At 45.6% G+C, this 21,766-nt stretch overlaps 1 protein-coding gene across 1 annotated transcript; it reads left to right on the forward strand.

Annotated features, from left to right (window-relative positions):
- Nucleotides 1–20,147: 20,147 nt before the first annotated feature.
- Nucleotides 20,148–20,618, forward strand: LOC149353966 (uncharacterized). The gene has a single exon (XM_089577427.1). The coding sequence runs from the start codon at nucleotides 20,148–20,150 to the stop codon at nucleotides 20,616–20,618; it is 471 nt and encodes a 156-aa protein (XP_089433553.1).
- The last annotated feature ends 1,148 nt before the right edge of the window (nucleotides 20,619–21,766 follow it).

Below are 21,766 nucleotides of genomic sequence, written 5' to 3' on the forward strand. Positions count from 1 at the left end.
TGAACGCGCCTGTATCCGTGATTTGGTCTCGAGATATAAAGGCATGTTCTGCTTAATCACGGGCATGATCCCCCAAGTGGTGTGGAAAGGATTCATATCATTCGAATATCAAGGTGCTAGTCACTGTTGATTGTAAGGAAGAGCGCAGCGCCAGGTTTAGGTTTAAACCACGACGGCGGTTAGTACAGGAGCTATTGAAACCCTTTCATTAGTTAGAGGCGACTTTCCTTCTTTATCTGTGGAGCAATCTCTATCAGCAATATACTACTGGAAACACGTACAGCCCAGGATGACGTCCAAAGAATAACTGCAAGCTCCGGGAGAGACTACCATTATGGATCTCATCACCCTGATATACGTAGCCAACAATAAATATTCAAGGGTGCTGTAATTATTCTTCATTAGCAGAGAATTATTGGATATAAAACCGAAACCCCATTGACTGCAGATGGTGAGAGTGTTGTTGAGAGAAAATGCATTAAGTTCAGGCAGCTGCGATAAACTCTAGTTCTATTGGGAAGAAAAGTAAACGCAGGCGTGTGGAACGCCAGTTAGAATACATCACGAAGAATATTTACCGAAACTTGCAGATTGTTTCTGACGTTTCTTTCTTTCTTATGCGCAACACAGGCACATAAGTCGAATATAGGTCTCTTCTTTGCGAATGAAGACAGACTACTGTCTCATCTGTGATTGCTCTACAATCAGCTGTTCACACTACTCTCCAGACAAGCCTTGGATGTCAGTGCCCCGTGCTGGCCGCTGGGGAGATAGCTGACGGCTCTGCCAGACTGGGCGCTTTACCGTACATATGTACCCTCGGCAGCCAATGATGTGAAGCGCGGTGGAAGCGGCTGTTCTCAGCGTTCGGTGTCACAGCGTCGGACCAAGACGACGAAGCGGTGGCTCAGCTCGATGACCTGAGGCCACCCTAATGAGCAGTTTGCAAAAGTCGCCCTATTGCGCCGTGATTGATGCTGCAGCCAAATCATTCCAGGCCGGCTCCATGCCAACTCGCTGCAGTCGGAGTCGCGGCGCCGAAACTACCGTTGCGAATGGGGCGGCCATGCACAGCGGGCTTGAAAGGGACACAGTGCTTGTCTACAGCTCGAGAAAAAGGAACGCTCGATGTAGTGTGTAGGTTCCAATCATCGACATTCGCAGAAGGAAGGGGAAGGAATGCCCACACGCAATTCTGCATGATATTCTGCCTATTCTTCGTGCGGCTTGCGCAGTTGATTGATCTTGACAGTACTGACAATGCGAGTAAGCGTGATCCGTTGCGGTAGAAAATTTTGGGAGCGCAAGAACCAAAAAAAGCTTGCTTTGAATAGACCAAGGCTTGATATCATTGCATACTAAGTTCTATCTCCTAAGAGAGGAAACCGCCGCAGTGGCACAGTGATCATGGTGTTCGGGTGCTGACCCGAAGAACTCGGGTTTGATCATGGCCGCGGCGGTCGCATTTCTATGGAGGCGAAATGATAAAAGCCCATCTACTGTGCGAGTCAGTGCAGGCTGAACAAAGCCAGGTCGTTGAAATTTCAGGAACCCTTTACTAGGGCTTATCTGATAGCCCAAGTCGCTGTGGGCCGTTAAACCCCGTAATCCTTATTCAAGTCTAAAGAGAGTGGTCAGAAAACAGGGAAGAAAATATTCAGTCTGTATCGCCGTTGAGAGTAGAAGTAACGATGAAATGCACTGCAGGAAAGGCGCATCATGTTCTCGGATGGGTCATAAATTATCGTGGCCGCCCTCGAGTCTTGAGGAGCCTGCGTCATCAGCGACTTTGCGTAACGAGCGACAGCGCGCCCGGGTTCCTTCGCATCTTTTTGTGAGTGCGCTCCGCACTTGCTGAAGAATAGGATGTGTTGCGAGCACGTAATCAATGAGGTAAACAACAACGACAACGTGTTATGCACAGAGCGCTCGGGTGTCCACGCTGCCGGTTGCCTCCGCTGTTCCGTTGACCACCACTGCGATGATGGAACATCCCACCTGCCACCACTGGCAGCTGGCGTGTTGCGCTGCCAGTTCGTTGGTTGGCCTCGCTACCCTCCAGGAGATATCCCTGGCAGCCTCCTTCCGGTTGTCCATTTCTCCGCGCTCGTGGGGGCAGGAGACGCATCGTTCTGCTACTACCTGCCACGGGTGTCAGGTGGCGTGCGTATTACTCTGACTACTGCTTGTGGTAACGTCTGCGATTGTGTTCGTCCATTTTATGAATGCGCTGCCGTTGTTCCCTTTCTTCCCAGCTCCTTCACCGCGGGCAACCAGAACTCTGACAGCAGTACCCTGCGGGAGTGGCAGCGACACCAGCAGCCGTATCATATGTGTATTGTGGGGGCTCGCGTATCCTTGCGTGGTTTGTTTAACCGTCTCGTTGCTTCTTCCGAACGCGACTTTTAGAATAATCCCTCCGTTGCGGAGCCAGGACGTCATATAGTTGTTCAGTTAGTGGCGACGCAGCCTCTTTGCTTGCACCGCGGTTGCGAGGAAATTTGTTTTCGTGTTTAATTGTGTGTTGTTCCATGAGCGTGCAATGAACGATGTTGTCTGTGTTTGTGGTGTAGCACTTGTCGGGCGATAGCGTGACTTGCGAACCCCGTTGATGGGAGTGGTTCTCTCACATCTTAATTCCTAAGCAATAAGTGTAGCATATTGTTGCAAATAACATTGTTAAACAGCACTGAAATGTTTAACAGTTTTACGCGAAAACAACGTCTTAAAATCAATGTTGCTAAAGATTTTAGTTTTTATTCCCCTGGTTGTGAGTCATAGGGTCGGCAGGAAATGCTACAGCGTCTGAAAGCCAAATTTTGCTACGTGCCTTCAAAATGATAGCTGCGTCAACTTCCTAATATTTCTAGCCGAGGGCTCGCCATGCTCGCAGCCGGACGCCCGAGGAAGACGTCGCCTCTGATGTTGCCCAGACATGCGAATATAATAGGGCTGCTAAATGGTTTCAAACTTGCATATTATTTTTTGCCGATTTCTTCTCTGCAGTACTCATACAATGCACAGGGGCCTTAAGACCTTCAGTTGGGCAAAAATGCCTCGCACACGCAATAAATTCATAGCGACTCCTCGTGGCTGATAGCTGTTCACAAAAAGCTTTGCTCGCACATGCCTATCCGCAGTGCTTTTGAAGCGCCACGTTGAGCGGAAGTAAACAGCGTACCAAAATGCGCCGCATGAAGCCCCGTTCTCATTACTGATGTCTAAGCGTATGAAGACGATAGCGACGGGAAAAAACGGGCAGAGAAATTAGCTGCCTGCTCAATAATGACAATTTCACAACAAGGGCTAAAGCGCCATTGCTGAGCTATAAATCTCCGCCGCGTGAACCACTCACTGTCATGGTTTTTGTTTTGTCGCGGAATGCGCTCGCATGAAATAACCGCGAACGGAATATCCCTGTCCTTTTTCACCCTGAGAAGAAAATGCGCAACAAAGATGACCACAAAATACAGACGACGAAGGACGCTTCCTTTTTAAGATCTTCCTCTATTCACGCAACGCAAGATGAAAGGAGAGCCCTCGCAAGCCATGAGGCAGATGTTAGGTGGCACTGCCTCACTACGCTCTTATGCCTCGGACAGGGAATCTCTATTCTTTCTTCCTGGTGTGCGTTCTTTTCCTTCGAGTTGCGCTGTAGCAATTGTTACTTGAGAGTCAGCAAAACGGTAACAATTTGACATAATCTAAAACATTTTTCAGGGCAATATTGCCAATAATTTTAATGAGTGCACGATTCAAGTAATAAATAAAGCGAATGATGTTCTTTTGAGATGGAAATGCTAATAATGTATTTTTTGAGCAGCGACAAGATGATTCCATAGTAGGTAATTTGCTCGACGATGGGTTTATTTTATAGAGCTCGATAGTCTTATTTCATCTCACAGTAAAAATAACAATAATGTCTACGAGGAATGACAAATGCAACTCACTGCAATTCGACGGCATTTAAAACGCCCCAGTTTGATAGCAAGAGAAGAATCGATTGCTCCCAATTGTATTTTATTCAGTTCGGTAAGCATTTCAAAGGCTTGCTTTACCATTTATAAGAAAATGTATTGGAAGGGAAAATCCAAAGCACCGCCTCCACCCAGGACGCTCATCTGAGTGCCGTAGGGAGCGTCCAAAGGGACAGGAGATTCACTAGGTCAGTACCGTGTAGAAAAAAAAAGACAAGTCCATCAGGCATAGCACACTAAAATTTCTTTTACTCATGGCGTTAATTCCTATACGCTAATGCAGTCCGTCGTCGTGCTGCTGGCATCCTCTCATTGTTTGGAGCAAAACGAATGGCCAGCTAACGCTGTGCGGACTTTCGATGTTGAAAAGGTATTATTACTTGCCTAAATGCCACGACTACGAGGAACTCCACACTCCACCATGCAGTAGAAAAAAAATAACGAAGGAAGAAAGTAACCAAGAGCTCGATAATATTCAAACATTTAAAACCATTTTCTCCTTTTCATGTCTGGTCAAATGTTAAGAGGAATCCCTCAAGGGGAAGAAAATTTGTTGTAAGGGAACAAATTACTCATTGGTATCCACCCAGGCGCAACCATAAGAATTTTTTTCTTGTTACGTAGGTGTTTCAAATATCCCGTTTCAATTCTGGTTTAGTTTACTAACTGCACGCCTTGATGTTCCTCAATACAAACGGCCATCAGCATACGTTGAAAGCTCCGACGGACACCGGAATGGGTGCTCGCGTTTCTTCCCGCTCCTCCACGAACAGCTCCTAACTTTCCCTCTACCCTGACTGCCAAAAGCGGCGGCTAATGTGTAGCATTGAACTCCGAATGCAGAACTTTTTGTGCCCGGAAACGCCTCGCTCAGGTATGCTGAAAACGTAAGAGGTATGAAATCTGCTATGCTCCTTTCAAGAGTAACGAATAACTCCGCCAGTTTGCTTATGCGTATTCAACCGACAAAAACACTAAATAGTGCATGCAACCTGGTGGCTTCTTTTGTCTATAGCTAGGCCGACTACTTTCCGGTTTTAACCAATAAACATCGATGAAAATCCGCAAGATAGGATTACGAGATCGTTTAAAACGAAAAATAACGAGCTTGTCAAGGTACTGCAGCTGGCAGATGGTTATTTTTCACAGAAACACCTTCCCGTCCAATCCTTCTGCAGCAGGGTATTTTAAAAGGTCGATCGGTGGAAGCGAATTCATGCAGCTTCCTTGATTACACTGGGCCACATGTATTTAACCGCGGTCAGGTAGATGCAATCTACTTTGACACGACTACAGCCTTCGATATGGTTTCCCATGAGGTATTTCTGATGAAGGTGGAGAAATACGGACTCTTCCCCATGTACTGCAGGTGGCTCAAAAGCTATCTTGGCAGCCGCCGTAGCATGGTCCGATTTTCCGGCTGTATGTCCAACGAATTTATATCATATTCGGGAGTGCCTCCAGGCTCCAACATAGGACCGCTGCGCTGTTGTTTTTAGTGTTTGTTAATGATATTCCATTACTTGTCAAGAACTCGAGAATTTTGCTCTTCGCAGATGATTGCAAATTATTCCGCAATATTGGAGATATTGAAAGCTGCCGCCAATTGCAAGCTGACATTAACAACGTCGAGAATAGGTGTTTGATCAATCGCTTAAAACTGACTATTAAGAAGACGTCCGTCCTGTCTGTTATTAGGAAACTAGACACAGTTATGTTTGACTATACACTTTTGGCTGGTGAAATTTCTCGTCTGGCACATGTACGAGACCTTGGTGTTGTTGACTCAAGGCTTGATTTTAGATTGCATGTAAATTCAATTGTGTTACGCGCATTGAGGCATATTGGTCTTATCTCTAGACTAACAAAAAATTTCGACGGCACGAATGTCTACGCACTCTCTACTGTGCCCTTGTGAGACTGCGTCTTGAGTTCGCGTCAGTAGCCTGGAATAGCGTATCTCTCGTCTCTTCCACGAAAATTGAAAATGTCCAGCGTATGTTCATGCGCATCTTTTATGATAGATATAGTGGTCGCCGTCGTATCTACGACTATGATTCCCTCTTGGCAGACCTCATTATGGGTACCCTTGGCAACAAGCGACTCATACGTGACATGCTGTTTCTGCAAAAAGTCGAGCGTGGTTTCATTAACTGTGGGACCTTACTGATGTCGCTGAATTTTCGTGTGCCGCATGCAAACCGCAAAATGTTTTTACACATTTTATCCCCATTTGCACGCCATTTGTCCAATGACTCCTTTACAAATCCTGCGTAACAAAACGTTTATTGACACGGACATATTTGCCTAATTGTTTTTATGCCTGTTTTTCAATGTTTTAAGTGGTCATTCTTATGTATCTGAAATAGTGTCGGCTCTTTTAGACCACTTAGCTGTTGAGGCACACTCAAATAAACATACCTACCTATCTACCTACCTACATACCTACCTATCTACCTGCCACCAACCTACCTATCTACCTACCTACCTATCTGCCTGCCAACCTACCTACCTACCTATATAGCTGCCTATCTACCTACTTATCTACTTATCAACCTACCTACCTATCTATCTACCTACCTACCTACCTACCTATCCACCTACCTACCTATCTATCTACCTACCTATCTATCTACCTATCTGTCTACCTATCAACCTACCTATCTACCTAATTATCTATCTATCTATCTATCTATCTATCTATCTATCTATCTATCTATCTATCTATCTATCTATCTATCTATCTATCTATCTATCTATCTATCTATCTATCTATCTATCTGTCTGTCTATCTATCTGTCTGTCTATCTATCTATCTATCTATCTATCTATCTATCTATCTATCTATCTATCTATCTATCTATCTATCTATCTATCTATCTATCTATCTATCTATCTATCTATCTATCTATCTATCTATCTATCTATCTATCTATCTATCTATCTATCTATCTATCTATCTATCTATCTATCTATCTATCTATCTATCTATCTATCTATCTATCTATCTATCTATCTATCTATCTATCTATCTATCTATCTATCTATCTATCTATCTATCCATCCATCCATCTATCCATATATCCATCCATCCATCCATCCATCCATCCAGCCATCAATCAATCAATCAATCAGTCAGTCAGTCAGTCAGTCAGTCAGTCAGTCAGTCAGTCAGTCAGTCAGTCAGTCAGTCTGTCTGTCTGTCTGTCTGTCTGTCTGTCTGTCTGTCTGTCTGTCTGTCTGTCTGTCCATCCATCCATCCATCCATCCATCCATCCATCAATCCATCCCATTTCATTCCATTCCATCCATTCCATCCATCCATCCATCCATCCATCCATCCATCCATCCATCCATCCATCCACCCAATTATCTATCCATCCATCTATCTATCTATCTATCTATCTATCTATCTATCTATCTATCTATCTATCTATCTATCTATCTATCTATCTATCTATCTATCTATCTATCTATCTATCTATCTATCTATCTATCTATCTATCTATCTATCTATCTATCTATCTATCTATCTATCTATCTATCTATCTATCTATCTATCTATCTATCTATCTATCTATCTATCTATCTATCTATCTATCTATCTATCTATCTATCTATCTATCTATCTATCTATCTATCTATCTATCTATCTATCTATCTATCTATCTATCTATCTATCTATCTATCTACCTATCTATCTATCTATCTATCTATCTATCTATCTATCTATCTATCTATCTATCTATCTATCTATCTATCTATCTATCTATCTATCTATCTATCTATCTATCTATCTATCTATCTATCTATCTATCTATCTATCTATCTATCTATCTATCCATCTATCCATCTATCCATCTATCCATCTATCCATCTATCCCTCTGTCCGTCTGTCCGTCTGTCCGTCTGTCTGTCTGTCTGTCTGTCTGTCTGTCTGTCTGTCTGTCTGTCTGTCTGTCTGTCTGTCTGTCTGTCTGTCTGTCTATCTATCTATCTATCATGTGCACTTGTCGTGCGAAAAAAAAGCAACATTACCAACTTTCTCTTTTAGAGCAAGGGCACTGCTTGAAGAGAAGACGTGTTTGGACCAATGCGCCGGACAGATTCTGCTTGCATGCGGCAGAATTGATGAGAACGTAAAACATTCACTTTCACATTGCCTCTTTGTATTGCGCGGTGTACAAGAGTTCAGCCAGAGGAAGATAACAGCTTAGAGGCAAGCAGCCATTGGAATTCCGGTGAACAATCTGGGCTTTACAAGACGCTTTTTTTGGCATATACAGGCATTGGTGCAGCGCTATACGCACTCAATAAGACACAGGTTATGAAGCTGTTAATGAAACCAGAAGTCCAAAAAAGCCCATTCGAGGGCTGAGAAAAAACCGGCGCAGGGGAGAACCAAGACGATCAAAATTTTGCTGGCTTGGTGTTCGATCCCCAATTGCGAGCTCTTCTTTGCAAGATCTTCCTTACGGGGTGGTGCTTTCATACCGGGACAACCTGAAGCGGCATGTCCACAGCATTGTTGTAACCGCGATCCCTGTTCTAAATCGTATAAATTTTTGTACGTGCTTCTGGGGACCAAGGTAGTTTGAGGTGACACCCGTTCATCAGTGCAGTGATTTGGCGATGAATGTGGCAGCTGCTCCGAGCCAGCCAGCAGGTGAAGAGCTCTTGGACGTCTTGTGCCAGACGACTGCATCCCCTTGGATTGCACTGGCTGCCTCGGGAAGATCGGCTGGGAGGTTTTCTTTTTGCCCTTTAGCTTCGTGACTGGCTGCCTCTCCAAAATTGCCCTCTGGTAGGGTGGCCTCGCTTGAAGGCGTGCCTGTGGTGTTGCGTTTCAGTTTTTGAGCTGCGCTGTTGGCCACCAGCATTGCCGAAATTGTTCCTATGGACTTAATGGCCTGTATCAGCGCCTGCGGATAGTGGAACAACATAATGAGGCGCATGAACAGCTGACGCTTAGTGGCAGAAAAAGCGGTAGCTTATCACGCTGCTGATAGGCTGATTGCAGTGAAACAAACTGTCAGGCATGTCTCCATGTGGGGGAAAGCGTTGGTGAGATGACCTGGGGTGGTGCTGTCACGAAAAAGGCAGCAATGTTGCTGTGCAGAAATTTCGCTCTTAACGAATTCGCTCATCAAAAGGAAGGGTGAAATGCTGATTTTTCGAAGCATTACCCGTATGGAAGCCGAGCATCATGCCAATACAAAGTGCATACCCATTGGAAACCGATATATATGCGGGGCACAAGGAATCGAAACCCGCACCTTCCATATATAGATGGCGGATTCACAGACCACTTGGCCACCGTCGCCGTAGCGGTCTTTTCATCAGCTAGCATAAGGACCTCTTTGCAAGTTTCCTGTGTTCCCTTATTTTCAGGGAAACTAGTGCTTAGAGCTTTTTGTTTTTGAAAATTTGGCCGACTTTGTTTAGGTCGTCATAATATTTGAAATGGGCAAATTACTGTTTCATATTTTCGTGATATAACGTAGCGTCCCGTTGCGATCAAATGACGCCGAGTTTATTGCGGTCTTTTTGCTAGCACGAGCAGTAGATTTTCTAGTAATAGGAGTCGAAATATTGGCACTGAGAGCGGTGCTTGTGGACCAAGTTGACATCACCTTTAATAATGTTGACAGGACGATTACTACTGGCTAGCGTGAAATTCAGCGGTGGCTGTTAAGGTATTTCCACATTACGGTATGCTATGGTGGGAAATATGAGGGAGACCTCACACCAGTGAAGTGCTAGGCCACTCATTTTAGTTTTCACCACATAGCAGCTTTCAATGTTGGTCTGCTCTCCAGTCCGCAATTCAACAACCGCAGCACAGCAGGTAACGATCCTGTCCTCGGGCGGAGCGTTTCGCAGCCCCTTTCCCAGATGGACCATGCACCATTCCTCCGCTGTCGGCAGACCATTCCGCCTCCGTCGACGATAAACACGCTCCGGATAGTTACCGCTGAACGCCTCCGTACACTTTCGCCATCACCTCTTTTCGCCATACCCTCCTACCAGGGGAACCCTCCTCATCCTTCTAGGGTAACTATCCTCCGCTTCGCTATATTTAGGAGGTGCGGGAAAGTCAACTCAAGAAGCCTTCAAATTTGAATTTTAACGTCAGATATTTCTACCAACAATGCCGATTAACTAAATTTAAAAACAGGGCCCACCATCGATGTTGAAGGTATCGATTTTTCAATAAAACCTTGCTCCGTTAATCTAAGTCAATTAGTCTAATTGTTCATCTATATGCAGCACATATTGCCCACCTGTCTGTACAATCCAGAGCAACAAACGGCACCGACGCCTCTGTCGCAGTTTTTAAACTAACCAAGTTTGACGGTTAAAAAAATCCTCCTGTAAATTTAAGGTGCTGGTGAAAGGAAAAGGTCTACTATACTGTTTAATCATTGCCTACCTTTATTTTTGGCTACAGCTTCACTTCCGTCAAATGAGGTCGAAGCATTGATTTAGTTTTGAGCCACGTTTTAAAGAGAAGGATGCATGCCAGAGTGACAAGTGCACTCACTGAAAAGGACTGCATGTTGGCAAGAACGGCTCAATCAAAGCATTCATGTAAACCCGTAGGAAATATGCATGCAAATCTGCGAAAAACGCCCTGCTTCTTGTCAACCTTTCAAAGGCTGTTTACATATGTTCACTGCACAGCTATGCCATTAGCTCTGTTTCCTGTGTGCCAGGCAGTGGCTTCGACAAGCTTCACCACGCTGTGCGCATGGCAAATGAATGCGCACCCTCCGGTTTTCTTCCCCATATATTTTGCGCAAATGCACTTCGAAAGCCCTAATGGGGTGTGTTCTGGAGGGACCCTTTAAGACGTCACTCACGCCGTCCAATGCCTGAAGCCGCAGCAGCTCCCAACTGGACCACTCTGTCTGAAGATCATAGACCTTCGGTCTGACGCGCTCCAAGCTGCAGTGGTCCCAGGGTGCTCTTGGTGACGGGTGGCACCGGCTGCACAGGTTGCCAAGACGAGGGCCGCCCATCCATAAGGTGGGAATCCTTGAAGCGCAGTATTCGGAGCATCGTTCGTTGTCTGTACCAAAAACGTAATGAAACAGTCTGTTCATCTTGTGCTAGACAAATATAAATATAGTGGTATCTGGCAGGTATTAGAAAAGAAAAGTGCGGCTGAGTCTGAATAATGTCTCAGGGCACTTGTACAAAAGGAACGCTTATATGTGTACGTGCCACTTGCTCAGTACTCGGCAGTATTAAGGACACGACGGCATAGATTAGCCTACAAGTCTTGCACATAAAGAAACTTGGCAGCGAGTGCATCAGCGAACCGTCTTTGTCTCTGCTCCTGGCTGAGATTGACGTTCTTAATGGAGCCGCCTGATGATTCGCTAGGAAGATAAACAAAAGCGTTATTGCGTGTGATACATATACGCACCCGCGCACGCTTTCTCCTTTCCTGGCTCTTTTACAACGCTTGCTTTTTTCGTTATTTCTGTATTGTCATCATTTCTCTCTCGACCCTGCGGTATGTATAAGGTGTGGTCTTCCGCCAATAAAGCCAGTTGATAGTTTGCGCCTGTGTTTGTGTGTCGCCTCTCATGTCCTTATCATTGCGCTATAAACCCCGTCTGCAGCAGTACACAGTTAAAAAATGCTTTACAACCTTTATTCAGTTATGATATCATCAACTCTACCAACCTGCAAACAGGCCTACGGATGATATTCCGCTGGTGGCGAAGGAATCGAAATGACTGTTTCGTGAGCAAGACAAGTCAGAGCCAGTACATATACGTGCTTTATTACATAGCGAAAATTATCACAGCCCGAATGCGAAGCCTTGCTGTGGGAAATTTGTTTCAAAGTTGTTCAACTTGAACCTCGCATCTGCCAACTAATAAACACTATTTGGTGTCACCAAAATATCGAGCACGCTTCAGCTGCCGTCACCAAGCACCACCGATCGTCTAGAGTAGCTTTGCAGCAAATAGTAGCAAACTAGTGCACACATAACCTGATTTTATCCGGAACAGTCTTATGGCGACTGCTGCCTAATATCTGCAAGCGCACTGTCTCATAGCTGCATGGACACCTAATCGAACGTAAAATCTACAGTGTGCAATGACGCAAAGGGTGCCGGTGCAGCACACGAATTTATCAAGCACACGTCATATCGCGATAGCGTAAGGAGCTCATTCTCTTGAAAACACGGAATCGCCCGCCGTCCTGCATAAATTGAAAAAAAAAACTCGCAGTGTCCCGAAATCAGGATAGGGAAAAATAAAATAGCCACCATCAGGGTTGGAACCCAGGCACTTTCCGTACCAGGCGGGAACGGAACGTATAGGCCACCAAGGGCTCTTTGCATTTTTCATCATCGTTGTTGTTTGAGATGCATAATTATCTTATAGCACATAAGGAAATAAAATCGAACATCAATACGGTAATTTGGCCTAAGAAATTGGTGGAATGAAAAGGTGCGGTTAAGGTGCTTCATTGTGCTGAAAGAAATGGTGTGTACGTGTATGAGTATGTAGTGTCGTTATATTTTGTGCACCGTAACCAAGATTGTGATTGGCGATTTCTAAAAGATAACTGCAACTGATGACTGGTAATCAGTAATGTAATCGATAATTGTAATTGCAATCGTTCTCTTTAATAGATGATGGCACTGTGAATTGGTAATAATTGAGAAAAGAGAATGAAAAGGGAATAAAAGCGGAAAAAGGATGGCTTGCCGCTATCGCGTCTGCTCTTAAAGCGAACCCTAAGTGTCGTGGCAATTTTTTCTTAACGAAATCCGATTTTCGCCCGCCTATTGCCCAACTTTATTCGCTGTGTTTACGAGTAACTGACGAGTACCTTAAATGGCTTCACCTTCTTGCATTATGTCGCAGTCGTCATCGCGTACAGTTCACCTTTTTCCTTCTGCTTGCTTCCCATAAGCAGGCTGTAGCGAATCTGGTTCAGAGAAGGCCGAGAAATTTCTCACTTTCCTCAGAGATTTATATCACAACAACACGTCAAGTTTGGTATCTCTCTCCGTGCGCTTCGCTCAGAGTACGACGGCCGAGGGCACAGCTGTAAGCTCTGCTGGTGCGTGTGAGACTCTGGTCGCTGTTCCCGAGAAAGCTCTAGAATACAATCAATAATTTAGCTGCCAACTGTCACGGTAGGAAGCTTGCTCCAAATCCGGTCGGTAGGTTATGACCATGTCACAAGGTCACGTGACACAGATGGCCCATTGGCCCAATAGGGTGCCCCTAAGGGGATTTTCCGTGCATTTTTGGCTCACGGCCAATCACGCCATCACCAGCGCCGTAGCCGCCTTTCTGCGACAAGGGGCCCTTAAAGCTGTTGCGTTAAAACATAGCTACGTTATGATACTTGTACATTTATAGATACTGCCCTCGTAAACAGATGCCACGATTAAGATATCTGGAGGCACCACATTTTGCGGTACTGGTATGTCTTCTACAAAACCGACCTGCGAAGGGTAAGAAATTCGCTTACCGCAGTGGTCGTCGGAAACATGGCTGCGAGGTCTGCCAGGTTGCGAGCTCTTTCGGGCAGGAACCAGCCAAGGCATCCGAAGACCGCGACCTAAAGCGCCTCTGCGATGGCCGTCCCAAGTGCCAGGTTGTAGGCGCGTGCTGTCGCCGCGTAGGACCGAGATAAAGGCGACCTTGGGCAACTCCAGAACCGTTGGCCGCTTACTTGAACATGTGGCACGGGCTGCGGTACGCGCGTTCTTTTCGCCGCAAGGGACCATTGGATGTCCGCCGGCAGCAAGTCAACTCTGACGGCTGCTAAGGAAGGCGCCGCTCTTATGGTGCCCTGGACTTGAGCCCCGGCGAGGTCGAACCACCCTGGGGAATGAAAGGCAGCCTTGCCAAGTCTCCTGCGGAAATAGTGACTCGCCTTGGTGCCTCTGCGAAGCTTCTCACGGCTATGGGTGAAACCTGGAATGGAACGAAAATCTCGAGCCATCTTCTTTGCCTTCGGCCTCGTGTTGACGGCGGCTCGAGCGACAGCAACGATACCAAGCGGTGGTTGCAAAACGCGCCGTTTTATGCGTTTACTATTGACAAATGCGCTTATTTGAAGCAAAGAACTCCTTGAAACCATCACATGTATTCGTCTAGCAGGCGAGAATGGATCAGGTACCCGCATTTGAAAAGTAGAGATGATGCAAGCTGCTCCTGTAGCAGTGAAGTTTTTTGGCAGGGGTGATTATTCGCTGCAGTGAGGCTCCATTAACTTCAAAATAATGGGTAGTTGGGGATTTTCCCTGTACATCTGCGAACCTCACCTTTCCAACTTCAGATGATGCTGTTTATTTGGGTTTCTTTCGAGCCACTATCAATATTGCCATCCCGGAAAGGAGTCATTTGGTTTATAGAGGGAGGTTGTAGACAATTTACAAGTATTGAACCTTACGAAATCCCTGAATAGACAGCTAAACGTTTACTTTACAAGTAAATGAGAAAGCAGAAACATTTACAGCACAATTTATATTTCCCAAAGCCTCTTGATGATTTTGAAGGAACGCCTCTCTACCGCTCCCTTGCGACCTCCTTGTTTCCTCCTCCCCTTCATGGGCCCCTTCTGTGGGTACCGGTTTCCAATCCATTTTCTCAGTCAACGGTTGGTTCACCTTGCTGTTACGATAGCAAATCAGCGGCGCCTTCGTTTTGCCTGCTTCCGTTGATCACGTTGGCGCAGTTTTACTGTGAAATGAGTGCTGCTGTCATTAACATCCTGATTCTTCGTTTTTTTTTCTTACCACCTGGTCCTCGTCTTCCTGAGTTTTTTTACATGCTAATTTGATCGTTAAAATAAAAATTCCGCTGGCGCTCAGTATGCTGAATCTTCGGCAGGGACTGTCTCACCTCGCACATAACCGACATTTATTCGGTCACTGTAGGAGCACCATAGGTTCTAGCTCTTTTTGTGAACAATATAAGCTTAGATGCCCCACTCGACTGCAACTTCTATGACTACGTCGATTGAAAAGGATCTTTTTTTTTGCAAGTAATTTGATGTGTTATTGGTGACTGGGCTTCAAGAAACTCGCGATCCAAAAATGCACTTCACAGCGTGATTTTTTTTAGTTGGCTATCTATTGCATCCATGTAGGACGAAGGGATATATTTGGAGGGGGTACGGGATGTAATCTGGTTACAATATTGCTTAAGCAATCAATAGCGATCACGGTTACGATCTCTAACGACGGGATTTCATTGCAGGCAAAAAAAACATTGTTAATATAGGTATACACACATGTAAATTATTAACGGCTTGAAATGTTATTCAAGATCTTTTATTGATTTTTATATGCAATAAGGGCTTCTCCCAATGGGCCTACGCAGTATTTTGTTAAAAGCTTCCTTAAAACCGATCTCTAAAAGAGTATTCTGTGAATCCGGCGGCTTAGCTCCTACTATTTTGTCTTATGAGTGGACGCCGTTTCCGTATGATCGCCTTGAAATTACGGAACGCTTATATTCATTTGGTACAACTGCAGTTAAAAAACCACGTTTACACATGCAAGACACCCACACGGGCGAACTTTGCACTCATAGCTGGTTCATTCCTAGAAGGCATTCTTAAAAAAATTAAGGGCGCACTTTGGCTCTCTAAAGTGCTGCAAGGCAAAAGCGTTTCCTGGCCCGCTGTTTGTTTTTTTATCTTTTTCTTCATATTTTATTCCTTACTTATCTATTTTTGTTTTGTTTTTGTTTCTTTTCCTATTTTTATTTCTTTATTTTGTTTATGAAACCGATGCATCCACTACATGCGCCTTTATTCTTGCTCAAGCCCCGAGCCACCATGGCATGAAGGTTGTATGCTATTCCTGGCGAACATGCTAGAGATGACAGCCATGTCTTATTGCATAGATGACGAGGGGCGACTTATATGCTGTGATCTCACAATTTCAGGTGTACAATGTCAGATTATTTGTGTTTACGCCCCCATACAGCAGCGCGATAGAAGGCTTTTCGTTCTGTCATTAGTTGAACATTTGTGTACGGACCGCAAACTTATATTGTTGGGAGATTTTAATTGCGTTTGTAGGGATGAGGACCGATCAGTGGTAAGAGATACGACCCTAGTGCTGCATTACTTACCGATTTGGTTTCTGAATATAATCTTGTGGATGTGGGACAGGAAAAAGGCGACAGTATACATTTCACTCATTTTCAGTTTTCCTTTAATGCTCCAGTTGACAGAATTTACGTTTCTTTAGACGCGTTAGCATGTGGGTTTGGCTACTGCGTGCGGCCCATCTTCTTCAGTGACCACTGTATGGTGTCTCTTCAGATGGGGAGGTACACTCGGCATGTACTTCACCCTCGATGGGAGCTGTGGAAGATGAATAACTGTCTGCTCTCAGACGAAATCTTTCAGCGTGCTGTACCTACTTGTTTGAAAGACGTATGGTCACGCCGTGATCTGTCCGTTTTTAAAAAATGGGACTTGTTTAAACAGGAGATCAAAAACTTGGCAACTGAGGCCTCAGCAAGAATCGCTTTCCTGAAGAGACACCACCTTCGTGAGCTTGGGCGCACCCTAACGGAGCTACATGAGCTAGAGAGGGTTAGCCCGGGTGCCTATCTCGAAGAGATTAATAACGTAAAAGCAGAGCTTCAACAAATTGCGACAGAAAGATATAAGGGGGCCTTGATAAGATCTAGGTCCCGAAGGTTTCTTGACAAGCAACCTTCTCGTCGGGCCCTGTGTGATGAAAGAGAGAATGCTCTTGCGAAGGAAATATTGGAAATTCAGTATGGTGATTGCACATACAGCGATGCGCCTGGTATTCTTGCTGCTTTCTTCGACTATTATCGGAAGTTGTTTGGCAGTTCCGAAGACCCAAATCAGGGTTTTGATTACAGTTCATTACTCGGAAACTTCCCTCGACCTGACGATGAGAAGTGTGCTATAGTGAAGGGACCTATCACTTTGGATGAAATTCAATCAGCCATTTCTGCCCTGCAGGGCCAGAAATATCCTGGGCCAGATGGTATTACTAGCGTATTCTATAAAACATTTTCGCCTTGCCTAGTGCCTGTTTTCATGGAAGTTTTCCAAGGATCTTATGACGTGGGTGTCCTGCCTCCCACGTTCTATTCTGGGCACACAATATTAATTCCCAAAAGCAAAGATACTAACCGGTTGAAAACCGTTGAGGGATATCGTCCAATTTCCATCTGCAATGTTGATTACAAAATTTTTGCCAAGGTAATTTGCAGTCGTCTGCAGCTCGTCATTATGGACTTGATAGGTTCGCATCAGGTCTGTGGTATTAGAGGCCGCAGTATTCAAACACATATCCATATTGCACGTTCAGTATTACAGACAGTATCAGAGGAGACAAGCCAAGTACCTCTGATTCAAATTGACTTGGCAAAGGCGTTTGATAAAGTTCGGCACGATTTCTTGTTCGCGGTCTTGGAGTATGCAAATATTGGTGACGTCTTGCTCAAGGGCATAAGACTGTGCTATAGGAACTCCTATAGACCAGAATTTTGAGCCTCTCCCGGGCGCGGCCATTTTGCACCGACTGGCGCGGCGCGGTGCGGGCGTTTCTTTGGGGACTGCGGGGCTGCGGCAGTTCCGCGGCCGCACCTGCATATATCCGCGCTTCGGGCGCCAAAGAAACATTGTCGAGCATACTTCCGCTGCGTGGCTGTGTTGCAGGAAGTATTTACGTTATCAAAGCGATAACATTGACGCGTTTTAATGACAGTTAGTTCGACATTCAGGTTAATTGTGCCGGCGCGCGCGCTCGCGCTTATATCGAATTCCGTCTTAGTGCTCCACCGCAAAGAAACTTTTTGTTCAATATCAAGCATTAGATGTGCGGCTAGCATGCAGTTCCAATTCCCATGCACTCTTACACCTTCCTGCCAGCCATAAAGCCCCCCCCCCCCTCCACAAACAGCGCTTTCTTGTCGCCGCGCCATTTTATCAACAAATTACCGCTGTGAGCTCAACTGAGTCGCAGCGCCAACAGAAAACAAATTTTGTCATGGTTTATGCAACCTGGTGCATAAAAACGTACTTTCGCTTAATTTATCAAAGCTTGAATAGATATGAGCAGCTAATCCAGCTTTCACTAATTCTGAGGCCCGAAGTACCGTTAATTTATTCAGGAGCTCTCGTCGCGTGTGAGAGCGCTGCGTAGCCGTTTGGCTAAGTGTGGAAAATGTAATGAAATCGCGTATAGTATTTTCCTATCAATAAGGTAGATACCGCACCGCTGCGGTGGCTCAGTGGATACGGCTCTCGGCTCTGGCCCAAAAGACGCGGGTTCGATACCGGCCGCAGCGGCGAAATTTCGATGGAGGCGAAATTCTAGAGGCCTGTGTACTGTGCGATGTCAGTGCATGTTAAAGAACCCCAGGTGGTCGAAATTTCCGGAGCCCTTCACTACGGCGTCCCTCATAGCCTGAGTCGATTTGGGACGTAAAACGTTAATAAACCAAACCAAACTCGTGTAGATACCAACAGCTGAAATTTATACTATAGACAACCTTTACCTCCCAGATTCCTCTGACATGCGTGCGGAAAAAGCAGCTGAAATCGGTAGCTGTGGTACTTACAATCCTGTGCATGAAATGTGTTTAAGGGGAACAACAGCAAGCTCAGCGCAAGGATGCCGAACACGTACTGGTGATCGAAAACACGCGCTCTGTCGGTACAACCTTCAGTCTGCAGCTCGCCCATCCAGTTATTACTCCACTGAGTCAAATCAATAGAGCTACATTCTTATGCATAAAATTATCATAGATGATATCGCACGTAAAAGGCGACAACAAACGACACGACAGCGCAGAAATCTGCTTAAAGTGCCGGTTTCCAGTCCGTGCACTACCTGGTCGACTACCCTCGGATGTCACGTTAACTAGTAACTGCGCACAAGATAACCGCAGTACTGTCTGGAAGAGGGAAAATGTGAGTAGTGACGCACAGCACACACCCTCATACGTTAGCTGATGGAGCACAACAACGGCAGAAGCGAACATGTAAACATGCGTTCTACGCGCGGCGCCGGCGCGACCCCGCAGTCCCTCGGGCCGCGCGCGCCGACAGATGGCGACTGGTCTCGAGAGTAGGAGCGCGCGCGCAGCCTGAGTGCGAGGGTAAAAAAATCTGGTCTATACAAGGGTAATTGTTAATCAGGAGCTAACGAAACCAATACCACTAGAAGCATCTGTTCGTCAAGGATGTCCACTGTCTCCATTGTTTTCCCTATATCTGGAACCCCTCTGTCTCAGTATAATTAACAGCGAAGTTATCCGCGGTTTCTCGCTGGCTCAATGTGAAGTTAGTTTTAGCCTACGCTGGTGATGTCGCCCTCTTTTGTTCTGACAAAAAGAGTGTACTTGAGGCTTTACACTTGACTAAACAGTTCTGCAATGTATCAGGCGCGGCTCTTAATTTAGATAGATCCAAAGGCTTTTGGTTGGGACATTGGGGAACTAGGCCAAGCCAGTTCGGTGGAATATGCTGTGACTGTAGTCCTCTTGAGTACCTAGGCGTTCCGCTGCACCAAGTTCGCAACAGTACAGCCTACTGGGATTCACAAATTGTAACTCTACGGCGGCAAACACAGGCTTGGATGGGTAGGGAACTCTCAGTGTTTGCGAGGGCACAGGTCTGTAACATATTTTTGTTTGCAAAGCTCGCGTATGTCCTCCAGGTACTGCATTGTGCGAGGAGGAAGGTGCAAGCTATACACAGAATATTTGCAACATTCGTGTGGCGCTCTCAATGGGAGCCCATGAGGCGTGACAACTTGTTCCTTCCCTTATAGGGTGGTGGTGTGGGGGGCCTTGTTCACCTGTTCGTGCATCAACTTGTTTCCCGTTTTTTCCTTTTCAAATCGGCAAACCACCCGTTTCTGGTAGCTGTGCTCATTAGGCGGCTTAGTTTTCATTTGCCTTACTTATTCGCACCGACTGTGCAGAAGGGACTTTATGGGGATTCCTTAAGGAGGTTGCTGACACTTTCAATTTCCTCACTGTGCGCTTCTCGTTAGATTACCTCTATAGCCTCTCGAGAAAACAGATGACTCAGGCTCTCACTTAGTCTTTGTTCCTTACGCCGTTGTATCGGCAGCCTTATCTGGGGTCTTTGGACATCAGTGTTCTAAAGCGTGTTAGGCGGATGTGCATTCAGGCAGCCGCTAAGACGTTCTTTTTCAAGCTACACACAGATACGCTGCCTGTCCAGACATTTCTTAATGAGAAGGACATGTTTGTACCCTGGAATGTGAATTGCCGTCTGTGTAACGTCCCTGAGACAATTGATCATTGCTTCATCCTGTGCCGTGATGCCATGTTCTTTTGGGACATACTACAACGAACTCTTAAGAAGGACATTGAAATTACACCATACACTATTAGATTTCTGCCTGTTGGCAAAAACTCTGTTGTGCCTTATGATCTGTTTGTGTTGATGGGACTATTCAGTCTTCGGAAAAGCCGTATGATGGACAGACACGCCGAGCCACCAAGATCGTCCAAATCTGTGTTTCGTGAACAGTGTGCTTTGGTGAGGAGTGTATATGCTGCACGCGAAGAACCTCCAAGCTGGCTGCCGTACCTAGATGCATATGTGTGCCTCCCTGAATTTTGATGTTTGGTGGTGATGCAGTGTTGAGTTAGGGCTATGGCGGGCTCGTATTAAGCAGCCCGGTAACTTGAGACGCGAGCAAGTTTGATTGAAGTTTTCCCCCTTTTTTACGGAAGTTCTTCCATGCAATAAAGAAAAAAAAGAGCCACCATGGCGGAGTGGTAGCGTCTCTACTTCAAAATGCTGAAGGCCCTGGTTAAATTCCCAGCCGCTACACAGCTTTTTCTTTTAAGTAGTGACACCGAAACGCGGACAAATTTGCCGACACGGCTACCGACACTGCTGCTAACGACAATATGAGGCATTAAAGGCTTTCGCCTTAATAAGGCCTGTGTCGCATATGCTTGTACAGACTGAACGCAGCCAAATGTAAATGAACACCTGCCAAAGCAATGATACATCCATGCATTCCGTCCAACTTTTTTACCTGCGGCAGACTAAATGTACCGAGTATCAAGCGATCTCGTCAGAGGCTTGTTTGGTTTTGTATAATGTATTCACACTGTTTGTAAAAAAACATAAACGTACTGATAAGCGTTACTGTGAACATTCTCGATGTTGTTATCGTCATATTTCATCATTTTTTTACAGCCCTGAGGCGCTGAAGTAGCAAAAAACGCGTCTTCATTGGCTACGGTGCCCGGCCAGTGGTCACATAAGGGAAAGGCCTGCACTGCGCAGCGCGGGCAGCTGGTGAGTGAACAGAAAAGAGAAGGAAAGAGATTCGGGGAGGAAACTGCTGCTGCTTTGAAATCATCGAGGATATTTTTATTAGCCTGGTGATCCCGATTGCGCATAGGAATCGTCAATGAGGCCATCGGTGTCCTCCCGTTTGATTGCCTTCCCCCCTTCCTTCCTTCTCTAAGACAGGGATGGGTAGGATGAGAGAGAGATAGAGAGTGGCGGGTGGAAGGAGCATAGAAGGAGAAAGGCAGCAGAATGAACGACAAGAGAAGGCGCCGAAAAGGTAGGAATTGTGGCGCCGCGCGCGAAGAGCAGCTATGTGCTCAGCCTTAGTGGTGACTAAATGCCTGTGTTGTCCTACCTCTCGCTTTCATAATATTTTGCATGACACGTAATCTACACAGGAAGTAAATGTCTGCAGCTGCCAACGTTGTTTTCTGTCTCTACAAGATATCCTGGAACATTAC

This window comes from Amblyomma mixtum, chromosome 3 (assembly GCF_055824585.1).
Source record: "Amblyomma mixtum isolate Tamu chromosome 3, ASM5582458v1, whole genome shotgun sequence".
NCBI classification, from domain to species: domain Eukaryota; kingdom Metazoa; phylum Arthropoda; class Arachnida; order Ixodida; family Ixodidae; genus Amblyomma; species Amblyomma mixtum.

Excerpts from the sequence above, each read along its gene's own strand:
- LOC149353966 (XM_089577427.1), top strand. The coding sequence starts at position 20,148 with ATGTGCATTCAGGCAGCCGCTAAGACGTTCTTTTTCAAGCTACACACA.